General features: G+C 41.4%; 1 protein-coding gene across 1 annotated transcript; it reads right to left on the bottom strand.

The window, feature by feature from the left end:
- Nucleotides 1-842: 842 nt before the first annotated feature.
- On the bottom strand, nucleotides 843-5,324 carry MS3_00000341 (uncharacterized protein). Its single transcript, XM_051208147.1, has 2 exons — nucleotides 3,679-5,324; nucleotides 843-1,396 (listed from the first exon to the last, which is right to left on the bottom strand). The coding sequence occupies exons 1-2, from the start codon at nucleotides 4,595-4,597 to the stop codon at nucleotides 1,086-1,088; spliced, it is 1,230 nt and encodes a 409-aa protein (XP_051063959.1). The 5' UTR covers nucleotides 4,598-5,324; the 3' UTR covers nucleotides 843-1,085.
- Nucleotides 5,325-15,365: the final 10,041 nt, after the last annotated feature.

Genomic DNA, 15,365 nt, shown 5'->3' with positions numbered 1-15,365 from the left:
TTTATCCACCACTGACTTCAGCTCCGCCATTTTATTTAGTAGACTGCGAGCATTTGTGTAGCACACTTTTAAGTCTGTGGAGAGCTTTCCTTGCCACCCAGAGTGGCTTGGGGATCGTTTTGCTCCGAACTTTTACAATCTGAAAACCCTTAAGAACGAGGTTTCTTTCACCGTTTCGGCGACGCTCGTTTATTTCCGCTTCTGCAGCTCTTCTCTTAATACGATCAGCTAGGCTGAGGTCCTCACGGACATATATTCCGGATCCAATCAGTTTACGTGAATTACTTAGAACCAGGTTCCTTTCTTGAATAAAGCGTGGAATTCATCGTCACGCGAAAAAAAGTAACAAGGATTCGGTACACATACATGTGAGTCTATTATATTAATACTATTCTTATCGTTATCCGTCATGTCGAGTATATTATATATTAAATATGAAAATATACGACAGACGTGGATAGATAAATCATAGACTCACCGAATTGGCTTCTTTGGAAGATTTGACCAGAAGCAGAGGCGTGTTCCAAAATACGGGTCACCAATTGTAGCGTGGCGTCGAATTGAGATTAACTATGAACACCGCTACCAAGAAACATGTGCCAAATAGATCAGAAGGCGTAAGAAGCTCGTTCCAAATGACTCCATAAAATCTCCGAGAAGCCAAATATCAGAAGGCAATTAATGGACCAAGTCGATGTTTATTTGCTGGCGATCTCGTGGCATCGAAAGGATACCGAGATCGTGCCAGGATACAAGCTTGGTTACAGAACGTAACCGAATTCGCGCGAAGTTACAATCGAAGTGTCAGTATAAGAATGGAAGCACAAAATAGCTGTCATTAGCACAGTCAAACAAAAGCACATTAAAACAAACACTGGTACAGTTGGTTATAATAATAATTGTTTTTATTAAACCAGTCAAGTTCTCCTGATAAATGTGAGTCATTACAATTTTACAAAATTCAAAAGGCTAATAACCTTGTTACTAGACTGTAAAGAGCTTCAGCTATTCGTTGAACTCTCATCCACTAATGCGGCATCCTTATGAACTGCAAATCTACTTAAATAAAAGTAGAATCTAGACACTCAAGTCAGTACACCATCTGTAATTGGGTCTGGTTCTTTCTCTAGAGGAGGTTCCTGAGTGAAAACTGCCCCAAAGTAGTCAGCCATAACCTCAGCTTTTTCCTGATCTTCCTCTATCATTTCAGATTCACTTCCTACTTTAATTAGGTTGGGAATCCAGTGATGAATCCTTGTTCTGTAGTTTATGTACGAGAATATCCTCTTGGGCTGCTTGAGTGCAGATTCTGCCAGCTGCATTTCATATTTTCTTTGCGCTTCCCGAATTTTAGTTATACACTCGTTTCTTATCGATCTGTAGTGTTCCATCGTACCTGCTGTGCCAAGGTGGATGGCAACATCCCAGCATTTCTTCTTTTGTCTTAGTAGGCGTCGAATATCCCGCCCTAACCAGGGATGTCCGTGCTTCTTTTCTTTGGGACAGTCCAGGGTATATATGGTTGAGTTACCCGATTGTATAACTGCCTGAATAGAGTCCATGCCTCTTGTACTGATGCCTTTGAGTCAATTTCCCAGTTCTCAGCCGATGCTGCAGAGTTAATTGCCTGCATATCTGCCTTCCATATGTTAGGACGGGCCGGCGCAATTGTTTGAGAAGCAATTTCAGCCATGAATTTTAATAAGATGACTGCATGGTCACTTCTCCCAAGTGGTGGGAGAAAAGCTGTTTGACCAACATCACCGTGTGTGAAGACTAAATCTAAAAGAGAGGAAGAGTTTCTTAAGTCGTATCTTGTGGGATCTCTAATGTGTTGGAATAATGCTAGTTCAATCGAGGTTTCTAACAGTTTGGAGTCGAACGACGATATAGATGACTCTACTTCTAAGTTAACCCAGTTTATATATGGTGCATTAAAGTCGCCTACTACAAGGCTTTTACCGTTGTTACACCAGGACTTAAGTTTACTGAGGAGAAAATCATCTGCTACACATTCTGGACTGCGATAAACTACAACTACTTCAATATCTTGCCTTTGGTATTTCAACTTACATCTCACCAGTTCACATGTCCCTGAAACATGTGCTACTGTCTCAGCTAATCTTATGGTTAGGGTACTTCTTTTCGTGTACACAATAACCCCGCCTCCCCTTCGGTTTAATCTATCAGCCCTACTGGTTATGAAACCGGTCAATTGGATTTCACTATCTAATACTTCTGACGTTAACCAAGTTTCCGAGACAGCGATAACGTCCGGTTTTTCTTTATCCACCACTGACTTCAGCTCCGCCATTTTATTTAGTAGACTGCGAGCATTTGTGTAGCACACTTTTAAGTCTGTGGAGAGCTTTCCTTGCCACCCAGAGTGGCTTGGGGATCGTTTTGCTCCGAACTTTTACAATCTGAAAACCCTTAAGAACGAGGTTTCTTTCACCGTTTCGGCGACGCTCGTTTATTTCCGCTTCTGCAGCTCTTCTCTTAATACGATCAGCTAGGCTGAGGTCCTCACGGACATATATTCCGGATCCAATCAGTTTACGTGAATTACTTAGAACCAGGTTCCTTTCTTGAATAAAGCGTGGAATTCATCGTCACGCGAAAAAGTAACAAGGATTCGGTACACATACATGTGAGTCTATTATATTAATACTATTCTTATCGTTATCCGTCATGTCGAGTATATTATATATTAAATATGAAAATATACGACAGACGTGGATAGATAAATCATAGACTCACCGAATTGGCTTCTTTGGAAGATTTGACCAGAAGCAGAGGCGTGTTCCAAAATACGGGTCACCAATTGTAGCGTGGCGTCGAATTGAGATTAACTATGAACACCGCTACCAAGAAACATGTGCCAAATAGATCAGAAGGCGTAAGAAGCTCGTTCCAAATGACTCCATAAAATCTCCGAGAAGCCAAATATCAGAAGGCAATTAATGGACCAAGTCGATGTTTATTTGCTGGCGATCTCGTGGCATCGAAAGGATACCGAGATCGTGCCAGGATACAAGCTTGGTTACAGAACGTAACCGAATTCGCGCGAAGTTACAATCGAAGTGTCAGTATAAGAATGGAAGCACAAAATAGCTGTCATTAGCACAGTCAAACAAAAGCACATTAAAACAAACACTGGTACAGTTGGTTATAATAATAATTGTTTTTATTAAACCAGTCAAGTTCTCCTGATAAATGTGAGTCATTACAATTTTACAAAATTCAAAAGGCTAATAACCTTGTTACTAGACTGTAAAGAGCTTCAGCTATTCGTTGAACTCTCATCCACTAATGCGGCATCCTTATGAACTGCAAATCTACTTAAATAAAAGTAGAATCTAGACACTCAAGTCAGTACACCATCTGTAATTGGGTCTGGTTCTTTCTCTAGAGGAGGTTCCTGAGTGAAAACTGCCCCAAAGTAGTCAGCCATAACCTCAGCTTTTTCCTGATCTTCCTCTATCATTTCAGATTCACTTCCTACTTTAATTAGGTTGGGAATCCAGTGATGAATCCTTGTTCTGTAGTTTATGTACGAGAATATCCTCTTGGGCTGCTTGAGTGCAGATTCTGCCAGCTGCATTTCATATTTTCTTTGCGCTTCCCGAATTTTAGTTATACACTCGTTTCTTATCGATCTGTAGTGTTCCATCGTACCTGCTGTGCCAAGGCGGATGGCAACATCCCAGCATTTCTTCTTTTGTCTTAGTAGGCGTCGAATATCCCGCCCTAACCAGGGATGTCCGTGCTTCTTTTTCTTTGGGACAGTCCAGGGTATATATGGTTGAGTTACCCGATTGTATAACTGCCTGAATAGAGTCCATGCCTCTTGTACTGATGCCTTTGAGTCAATTTCCCAGTTCTCAGCCGATGCTGCAGAGTTAATTGCCTGCATATCTGCCTTCCATATGTTAGGACGGGCCGGCGCAATTGTTTGAGAAGCAATTTCAGCCATGAATTTTAATAAGATGACTGCATGGTCACTTCTCCCAAGTGGTGGGAGAAAAGCCGTTTGACCAACATCACCGTGTGTGAAGACTAAATCTAAAAGAGAGGAAGAGTTTCTTAAGTCGTATCTTGTGGGATCTCTAATGTGTTGGAATAATGCTAGTTCAATCGAGGTTTCTAACAGTTTGGAGTCGAACGACGATATAGATGACTCTACTTCTAAGTTAACCCAGTTTATATATGGTGCATTAAAGTCGCCTACTACAAGGCTTTTACCGTTGTTACACCAGGACTTAAGTTTACTGAGGAGAAAATCATCTGCTACACATTCTGGACTGCGATAAACTACAACTACTTCAATATCTTGCCTTTGGTATTTCAACTTACATCTCACCAGTTCACATGTCCCTGAAACATGTGCTACTGTCTCAGCTAATCTTATGGTTAGGGTACTTCTTTTCGTGTACACAATAACCCCGCCTCCCCTTCGGTTTAATCTATCAGCCCTACTGGTTATGAAACCGGTCAATTGGATTTCACTATCTAATACTTCTGACGTTAACCAAGTTTCCGAGACAGCGATAACGTCCGGTTTTTCTTTATCCACCACTGACTTCAGCTCCGCCATTTTATTTAGTAGACTGCGAGCATTTGTGTAGCACACTTTTAAGTCTGTGGAGAGCTTTCCCTTGCCACCCAGAGTGGCTTGGGGATCGTTTTGCTCCGAACTTTTACAATCTGAAAACCCTTAAGAACGAGGTTTCTTTCACCGTTTCGGCGACGCTCGTTTATTTCCGCTTCTGCAGCTCTTCTCTTAATACGATCAGCTAGGCTGAGGTCCTCACGGACATATATTCCGGATCCAATCAGTTTACGTGAATTACTTAGAACCAGGTTCCTTTCTTGAATAAAGCGTGGAATTCATCGTCACGCGAAAAAAGTAACAAGGATTCGGTACACATACATGTGAGTCTATTATATTAATACTATTCTTATCGTTATCCGTCATGTCGAGTATATTATATATTAAATATGAAAATATACGACAGACGTGGATAGATAAATCATAGACTCACCGAATTGGCTTCTTTGGAAGATTTGACCAGAAGCAGAGGCGTGTTCCAAAATACGGGTCACCAATTGTAGCGTGGCGTCGAATTGAGATTAACTATGAACACCGCTACCAAGAAACATGTGCCAAATAGATCAGAAGGCGTAAGAAGCTCGTTCCAAATGACTCCATAAAATCTCCGAGAAGCCAAATATCAGAAGGCAATTAATGGACCAAGTCGATGTTTATTTGCTGGCGATCTCGTGGCATCGAAAGGATACCGAGATCGTGCCAGGATACAAGCTTGGTTACAGAACGTAACCGAATTCGCGCGAAGTTACAATCGAAGTGTCAGTATAAGAATGGAAGCACAAAATAGCTGTCATTAGCACAGTCAAACAAAAGCACATTAAAACAAACACTGGTACAGTTGGTTATAATAATAATTGTTTTTATTAAACCAGTCAAGTTCTCCTGATAAATGTGAGTCATTACAATTTTACAAAATTCAAAAGGCTAATAACCTTGTTACTAGACTGTAAAGAGCTTCAGCTATTCGTTGAACTCTCATCCACTAATGCGGCATCCTTATGAACTGCAAATCTACTTAAATAAAAGTAGAATCTAGACACTCAAGTCAGTACACCATCTGTAATTGGGTCTGGTTCTTTCTCTAGAGGAGGTTCCTGAGTGAAAACTGCCCCAAAGTAGTCAGCCATAACCTCAGCTTTTTCCTGATCTTCCTCTATCATTTCAGATTCACTTCCTACTTTAATTAGGTTGGGAATCCAGTGATGAATCCTTGTTCTGTAGTTTATGTACGAGAATATCCTCTTGGGCTGCTTGAGTGCAGATTCTGCCAGCTGCATTTCATATTTTCTTTGCGCTTCCCGAATTTTAGTTATACACTCGTTTCTTATCGATCTGTAGTGTTCCATCGTACCTGCTGTGCCAAGGCGGATGGCAACATCCCAGCATTTCTTCTTTTGTCTTAGTAGGCGTCGAATATCCCGCCCTAACCAGGGATGTCCGTGCTTCTTTTCTTTGGGACAGTCCAGGGTATATATGGTTGAGTTACCCGATTGTATAACTGCCTGAATAGAGTCCATGCCTCTTGTACTGATGCCTTTGAGTCAATTTCCCAGTTCTCAGCCGATGCTGCAGAGTTAATTGCCTGCATATCTGCCTTCCATATGTTAGGACGGGCCGGCGCAATTGTTTGAGAAGCAATTTCAGCCATGAATTTGAATAAGATGACTGCATGGTCACTTCTCCCAAGTGGTGGGAGAAAAGCTGTTTGACCAACATCACCGTGTGTGAAGACTAAATCTAAAAGAGAGGAAGAGTTTCTTAAGTCGTATCTTGTGGGATCTCTAATGTGTTGGAATAATGCTAGTTCAATCGAGGTTTCTAACAGTTTGGAGTCGAACGACGATATAGATGACTCTACTTCTAAGTTAACCCAGTTTATATATGGTGCATTAAAGTCGCCTACTACAAGGCTTTTACCGTTGTTACACCAGGACTTAAGTTTACTGAGGAGAAAATCATCTGCTACACATTCTGGACTGCGATAAACTACAACTACTTCAATATCTTGCCTTTGGTATTTCAACTTACATCTCACCAGTTCACATGTCCCTGAAACATGTGCTACTGTCTCAGCTAATCTTATGGTTAGGGTACTTCTTTTCGTGTACACAATAACCCCGCCTCCCCTTCGGTTTAATCTATCAGCCCTACTGGTTATGAAACCGGTCAATTGGATTTCACTATCTAATACTTCTGACGTTAACCAAGTTTCCGAGACAGCGATAACGTCCGGTTTTTCTTTATCCACCACTGACTTCAGCTCCGCCATTTTATTTAGTAGACTGCGAGCATTTGTGTAGCACACTTTTAAGTCTGTGGAGAGCTTTCCCTTGCCACCCAGAGTGGCTTGGGGATCGTTTTGCTCCGAACTTTTACAATCTGAAAACCCTTAAGAACGAGGTTTCTTTCACCGTTTCGGCGACGCTCGTTTATTTCCGCTTCTGCAGCTCTTCTCTTAATACGATCAGCTAGGCTGAGGTCCTCACGGACATATATTCCGGATCCAATCAGTTTACGTGAATTACTTAGAACCAGGTTCCTTTCTTGAATAAAGCGTGGAATTCATCGTCACGCGAAAAAAGTAACAAGGATTCGGTACACATACATGTGAGTCTATTATATTAATACTATTCTTATCGTTATCCGTCATGTCGAGTATATTATATATTAAATATGAAAATATACGACAGACGTGGATAGATAAATCATAGACTCACCGAATTGGCTTCTTTGGAAGATTTGACCAGAAGCAGAGGCGTGTTCCAAAATACGGGTCACCAATTGTAGCGTGGCGTCGAATTGAGATTAACTATGAACACCGCTACCAAGAAACACGTGCCAAATAGATCAGAAGGCGTAAGAAGCTCGTTCCAAATGACTCCATAAAATCTCCGAGAAGCCAAATATCAGAAGGCAATTAATGGACCAAGTCGATGTTTATTTGCTGGCGATCTCGTGGCATCGAAAGGATACCGAGATCGTGCCAGGATACAAGCTTGGTTACAGAACGTAACCGAATTCGCGCGAAGTTACAATCGAAGTGTCAGTATAAGAATGGAAGCACAAAATAGCTGTCATTAGCACAGTCAAACAAAAGCACATTAAAACAAACACTGGTACAGTTGGTTATAATAATAATTGTTTTTATTAAACCAGTCAAGTTCTCCTGATAAATGTGAGTCATTACAATTTTACAAAATTCAAAAGGCTAATAACCTTGTTACTAGACTGTAAAGAGCTTCAGCTATTCGTTGAACTCTCATCCACTAATGCGGCATCCTTATGAACTGCAAATCTACTTAAATAAAAGTAGAATCTAGACACTCAAGTCAGTACACCATCTGTAATTGGGTCTGGTTCTTTCTCTAGAGGAGGTTCCTGAGTGAAAACTGCCCCAAAGTAGTCAGCCATAACCTCAGCTTTTTCCTGATCTTCCTCTATCATTTCAGATTCACTTCCTACTTTAATTAGGTTGGGAATCCAGTGATGAATCCTTGTTCTGTAGTTTATGTACGAGAATATCCTCTTGGGCTGCTTGAGTGCAGATTCTGCCAGCTGCATTTCATATTTTCTTTGCGCTTCCCGAATTTTAGTTATACACTCGTTTCTTATCGATCTGTAGTGTTCCATCGTACCTGCTGTGCCAAGGCGGATGGCAACATCCCAGCATTTCTTCTTTTGTCTTAGTAGGCGTCGAATATCCCGCCCTAACCAGGGATGTCCGTGCTTCTTTTCTTTGGGACAGTCCAGGGTATATATGGTTGAGTTACCCGATTGTATAACTGCCTGAATAGAGTCCATGCCTCTTGTACTGATGCCTTTGAGTCAATTTCCCAGTTCTCAGCCGATGCTGCAGAGTTAATTGCCTGCATATCTGCCTTCCATATGTTAGGACGGGCCGGCGCAATTGTTTGAGAAGCAATTTCAGCCATGAATTTGAATAAGATGACTGCATGGTCACTTCTCCCAAGTGGTGGGAGAAAAGCTGTTTGACCAACATCACCGTGTGTGAAGACTAAATCTAAAAGAGAGGAAGAGTTTCTTAAGTCGTATCTTGTGGGATCTCTAATGTGTTGGAATAATGCTAGTTCAATCGAGGTTTCTAACAGTTTGGAGTCGAACGACGATATAGATGACTCTACTTCTAAGTTAACCCAGTTTATATATGGTGCATTAAAGTCGCCTACTACAAGGCTTTTACCGTTGTTACACCAGGACTTAAGTTTACTGAGGAGAAAATCATCTGCTACACATTCTGGACTGCGATAAACTACAACTACTTCAATATCTTGCCTTTGGTATTTCAACTTACATCTCACCAGTTCACATGTCCCTGAAACATGTGCTACTGTCTCAGCTAATCTTATGGTTAGGGTACTTCTTTTCGTGTACACAATAACCCCGCCTCCCCTTCGGTTTAATCTATCAGCCCTACTGGTTATGAAACCGGTCAATTGGATTTCACTATCTAATACTTCTGACGTTAACCAAGTTTCCGAGACAGCGATAACGTCCGGTTTTTCTTTATCCACCACTGACTTCAGCTCCGCCATTTTATTTAGTAGACTGCGAGCATTTGTGTAGCACACTTTTAAGTCTGTGGAGAGCTTTCCTTGCCACCCAGAGTGGCTTGGGGATCGTTTTGCTCCGAACTTTTACAATCTGAAAACCCTTAAGAACGAGGTTTCTTTCACCGTTTCGGCGACGCTCGTTTATTTCCGCTTCTGCAGCTCTTCTCTTAATACGATCAGCTAGGCTGAGGTCCTCACGGACATATATTCCGGATCCAATCAGTTTACGTGAATTACTTAGAACCAGGTTCCTTTCTTGAATAAAGCGTGGAATTCATCGTCACGCGAAAAAAGTAACAAGGATTCGGTACACATACATGTGAGTCTATTATATTAATACTATTCTTATCGTTATCCGTCATGTCGAGTATATTATATATTAAATATGAAAATATACGACAGACGTGGATAGATAAATCATAGACTCACCGAATTGGCTTCTTTGGAAGGCGTGTTCCAAAATACGGGTCACCAATTGTAGCGTGGCGTCGAATTGAGATTAACTATGAACACCGCTACCAAGAAACACGTGCCAAATAGATCAGAAGGCGTAAGAAGCTCGTTCCAAATGACTCCATAAAATCTCCGAGAAGCCAAATATCAGAAGGCAATTAATGGACCAAGTCGATGTTTATTTGCTGGCGATCTCGTGGCATCGAAAGGATACCGAGATCGTGCCAGGATACAAGCTTGGTTACAGAACGTAACCGAATTCGCGCGAAGTTACAATCGAAGTGTCAGTATAAGAATGGAAGCACAAAATAGCTGTCATTAGCACAGTCAAACAAAAGCACATTAAAACAAACACTGGTACAGTTGGTTATAATAATAATTGTTTTTATTAAACCAGTCAAGTTCTCCTGATAAATGTGAGTCATTACAATTTTACAAAATTCAAAAGGCTAATAACCTTGTTACTAGACTGTAAAGAGCTTCAGCTATTCGTTGAACTCTCATCCACTAATGCGGCATCCTTATGAACTGCAAATCTACTTAAATAAAAGTAGAATCTAGACACTCAAGTCAGTACACCATCTGTAATTGGGTCTGGTTCTTTCTCTAGAGGAGGTTCCTGAGTGAAAACTGCCCCAAAGTAGTCAGCCATAACCTCAGCTTTTTCCTGATCTTCCTCTATCATTTCAGATTCACTTCCTACTTTAATTAGGTTGGGAATCCAGTGATGAATCCTTGTTCTGTAGTTTATGTACGAGAATATCCTCTTGGGCTGCTTGAGTGCAGATTCTGCCAGCTGCATTTCATATTTTCTTTGCGCTTCCCGAATTTTAGTTATACACTCGTTTCTTATCGATCTGTAGTGTTCCATCGTACCTGCTGTGCCAAGGCGGATGGCAACATCCCAGCATTTCTTCTTTTGTCTTAGTAGGCGTCGAATATCCCGCCCTAACCAGGGATGTCCGTGCTTCTTTTCTTTGGGACAGTCCAGGGTATATATGGTTGAGTTACCCGATTGTATAACTGCCTGAATAGAGTCCATGCCTCTTGTACTGATGCCTTTGAGTCAATTTCCCAGTTCTCAGCCGATGCTGCAGAGTTAATTGCCTGCATATCTGCCTTCCATATGTTAGGACGGGCCGGCGCAATTGTTTGAGAAGCAATTTCAGCCATGAATTTGAATAAGATGACTGCATGGTCACTTCTCCCAAGTGGTGGGAGAAAAGCTGTTTGACCAACATCACCGTGTGTGAAGACTAAATCTAAAAGAGAGGAAGAGTTTCTTAAGTCGTATCTTGTGGGATCTCTAATGTGTTGGAATAATGCTAGTTCAATCGAGGTTTCTAACAGTTTGGAGTCGAACGACGATATAGATGACTCTACTTCTAAGTTAACCCAGTTTATATATGGTGCATTAAAGTCGCCTACTACAAGGCTTTTACCGTTGTTACACCAGGACTTAAGTTTACTGAGGAGAAAATCATCTGCTACACATTCTGGACTGCGATAAACTACAACTACTTCAATATCTTGCCTTTGGTATTTCAACTTACATCTCACCAGTTCACATGTCCCTGAAACATGTGCTACTGTCTCAGCTAATCTTATGGTTAGGGTACTTCTTTTCGTGTACACAATAACCCCGCCTCCCCTTCGGTTTAATCTATCAGCCCTACTGGTTATGAAACCGGTCAATTGGATTTCACTATCTAATACTTCTGACGTTAACCAAGTTTCCGAGACAGCGATAACGTCCGGTTTTTCTTTATCCACCACTGACTTCAGCTCCGCCATTTTATTTAGTAGACTGCGAGCATTTGTGTAGCACACTTTTAAGTCTGTGGAGAGCTTTCCCTGCCACCCAGAGTGGCTTGGGGATCGTTTTGCTCCGAACTTTTACAATCTGAAAACCCTTAAGAACGAGGTTTCTTTCACCGTTTCGGCGACGCTCGTTTATTTCCGCTTCTGCAGCTCTTCTCTTAATACGATCAGCTAGGCTGAGGTCCTCACGGACATATATTCCGGATCCAATCAGTTTACGTGAATTACTTAGAACCAGGTTCCTTTCTTGAATAAAGCGTGGAATTCATCGTCACGCGAAAAAAGTAACAAGGATTCGGTACACATACATGTGAGTCTATTATATTAATACTATTCTTATCGTTATCCGTCATGTCGAGTATATTATATATTAAATATGAAAATATACGACAGACGTGGATAGATAAATCATAGACTCACCGAATTGGCTTCTTTGGAAGGACCAGAAGCAGAGGCGTGTTCCAAAATACGGGTCACCAATTGTAGCGTGGCGTCGAATTGAGATTAACTATGAACACCGCTACCAAGAAACACGTGCCAAATAGATCAGAAGGCGTAAGAAGCTCGTTCCAAATGACTCCATAAAATCTCCGAGAAGCCAAATATCAGAAGGCAATTAATGGACCAAGTCGATGTTTATTTGCTGGCGATCTCGTGGCATCGAAAGGATACCGAGATCGTGCCAGGATACAAGCTTGGTTACAGAACGTAACCGAATTCGCGCGAAGTTACAATCGAAGTGTCAGTATAAGAATGGAAGCACAAAATAGCTGTCATTAGCACAGTCAAACAAAAGCACATTAAAACAAACACTGGTACAGTTGGTTATAATAATAATTGTTTTTATTAAACCAGTCAAGTTCTCCTGATAAATGTGAGTCATTACAATTTTACAAAATTCAAAAGGCTAATAACCTTGTTACTAGACTGTAAAGAGCTTCAGCTATTCGTTGAACTCTCATCCACTAATGCGGCATCCTTATGAACTGCAAATCTACTTAAATAAAAGTAGAATCTAGACACTCAAGTCAGTACACCATCTGTAATTGGGTCTGGTTCTTTCTCTAGAGGAGGTTCCTGAGTGAAAACTGCCCCAAAGTAGTCAGCCATAACCTCAGCTTTTTCCTGATCTTCCTCTATCATTTCAGATTCACTTCCTACTTTAATTAGGTTGGGAATCCAGTGATGAATCCTTGTTCTGTAGTTTATGTACGAGAATATCCTCTTGGGCTGCTTGAGTGCAGATTCTGCCAGCTGCATTTCATATTTTCTTTGCGCTTCCCGAATTTTAGTTATACACTCGTTTCTTATCGATCTGTAGTGTTCCATCGTACCTGCTGTGCCAAGGCGGATGGCAACATCCCAGCATTTCTTCTTTTGTCTTAGTAGGCGTCGAATATCCCGCCCTAACCAGGGATGTCCGTGCTTCTTTTTCTTTGGGACAGTCCAGGGTATATATGGTTGAGTTACCCGATTGTATAACTGCCTGAATAGAGTCCATGCCTCTTGTACTGATGCCTTTGAGTCAATTTCCCAGTTCTCAGCCGATGCTGCAGAGTTAATTGCCTGCATATCTGCCTTCCATATGTTAGGACGGGCCGGCGCAATTGTTTGAGAAGCAATTTCAGCCATGAATTTGAATAAGATGACTGCATGGTCACTTCTCCCAAGTGGTGGGAGAAAAGCTGTTTGACCAACATCACCGTGTGTGAAGACTAAATCTAAAAGAGAGGAAGAGTTTCTTAAGTCGTATCTTGTGGGATCTCTAATGTGTTGGAATAATGCTAGTTCAATCGAGGTTTCTAACAGTTTGGAGTCGAACGACGATATAGATGACTCTACTTCTAAGTTAACCCAGTTTATATATGGTGCATTAAAGTCGCCTACTACAAGGCTTTTACCGTTGTTACACCAGGACTTAAGTTTACTGAGGAGAAAATCATCTGCTACACATTCTGGACTGCGATAAACTACAACTACTTCAATATCTTGCCTTTGGTATTTCAACTTACATCTCACCAGTTCACATGTCCCTGAAACATGTGCTACTGTCTCAGCTAATCTTATGGTTAGGGTACTTCTTTTCGTGTACACAATAACCCCGCCTCCCCTTCGGTTTAATCTATCAGCCCTACTGGTTATGAAACCGGTCAATTGGATTTCACTATCTAATACTTCTGACGTTAACCAAGTTTCCGAGACAGCGATAACGTCCGGTTTTTCTTTATCCACCACTGACTTCAGCTCCGCCATTTTATTTAGTAGACTGCGAGCATTTGTGTAGCACACTTTTAAGTCTGTGGAGAGCTTTCCCTTGCCACCCAGAGTGGCTTGGGGATCGTTTTGCTCGAACTTTTACAATCTGAAAACCCTTAAGAACGAGGTTTCTTTCACCGTTTCGGCGACGCTCGTTTATTTCCGCTTCTGCAGCTCTTCTCTTAATACGATCAGCTAGGCTGAGGTCCTCACGGACATATATTCCGGATCCAATCAGTTTACGTGAATTACTTAGAACCAGGTTCCTTTCTTGAATAAAGCGTGGAATTCATCGTCACGCGAAAAAGTAACAAGGATTCGGTACACATACATGTGAGTCTATTATATTAATACTATTCTTATCGTTATCCGTCATGTCGAGTATATTATATATTAAATATGAAAATATACGACAGACGTGGATAGATAAATCATAGACTCACCGAATTGGCTTCTTTGGAAGATTTGACCAGAAGCAGAGGCGTGTTCCAAAATACGGGTCACCAATTGTAGCGTGGCGTCGAATTGAGATTAACTATGAACACCGCTACCAAGAAACACGTGCCAAATAGATCAGAAGGCGTAAGAAGCTCGTTCCAAATGACTCCATAAAATCTCCGAGAAGCCAAATATCAGAAGGCAATTAATGGACCAAGTCGATGTTTATTTGCTGGCGATCTCGTGGCATCGAAAGGATACCGAGATCGTGCCAGGATACAAGCTTGGTTACAGAACGTAACCGAATTCGCGCGAAGTTACAATCGAAGTGTCAGTATAAGAATGGAAGCACAAAATAGCTGTCATTAGCACAGTCAAACAAAAGCACATTAAAACAAACACTGGTACAGTTGGTTATAATAATAATTGTTTTTATTAAACCAGTCAAGTTCTCCTGATAAATGTGAGTCATTACAATTTTACAAAATTCAAAAGGCTAATAACCTTGTTACTAGACTGTAAAGAGCTTCAGCTATTCGTTGAACTCTCGTCCACTAATGCGGCATCCTTATGAACTGCAAATCTACTTAAATAAAAGTAGAATCTAGACACTCAAGTCAGTACACCATCTGTAATTGGGTCTGGTTCTTTCTCTAGAGGAGGTTCCTGAGTGAAAACTGCCCCAAAGTAGTCAGCCATAACCTCAGCTTTTTCCTGATCTTCCTCTATCATTTCAGATTCACTTCCTACTTTAATTAGGTTGGGAATCCAGTGATGAATCCTTGTTCTGTAGTTTATGTACGAGAATATCCTCTTGGGCTGCTTGAGTGCAGATTCTGCCAGCTGCATTTCATATTTTCTTTGCGCTTCCCGAATTTTAGTTATACACTCGTTTCTTATCGATCTGTAGTGTTCCATCGTACCTGCTGTGCCAAGGCGGATGGCAACATCCCAGCATTTCTTCTTTTGTCTTAGTAGGCGTCGAATATCCCGCCCTAACCAGGGATGTCCGTGCTTCTTTTCTTTGGGACAGTCCAGGGTATATATGGTTGAGTTACCCGATTGTATAACTGCCTGAATAGAGTCCATGCCTCTTGTACTGATGCCTTTGAGTCAATTTCCCAGTTCTCAGCCGATGCTGCAGAGTTAATTGCCTGCATATCTGCCTTCCATATGTTAGGACGGGCCGGCGCAATTGTTTGAGAAGCAATTTC

The sequence above is a fragment of the Schistosoma haematobium genome (assembly GCF_000699445.3).
Source record: "Schistosoma haematobium chromosome Unknown HiC_scaffold_434, whole genome shotgun sequence".
Lineage (NCBI taxonomy): Eukaryota > Metazoa > Platyhelminthes > Trematoda > Strigeidida > Schistosomatidae > Schistosoma > Schistosoma haematobium.
The sequence above is the reverse complement of the archived record's forward strand: the minus strand, read 5'-3'. Positions and strand labels throughout refer to the sequence as shown.

Excerpts from the sequence above, each read along its gene's own strand:
- MS3_00000341 (XM_051208147.1), bottom strand. The coding sequence starts at position 4,597 with ATGGCGGAGCTGAAGTCAGTGGTGGATAAAGAAAAACCGGACGTTATC. Across the intron at positions 1,397-3,678 it reads CATCCGCCTTGGCACAGCAG|GTACGATGGAACACTACAGA; the intron begins GTACGATGGAAC and ends TTGGCACAGCAG.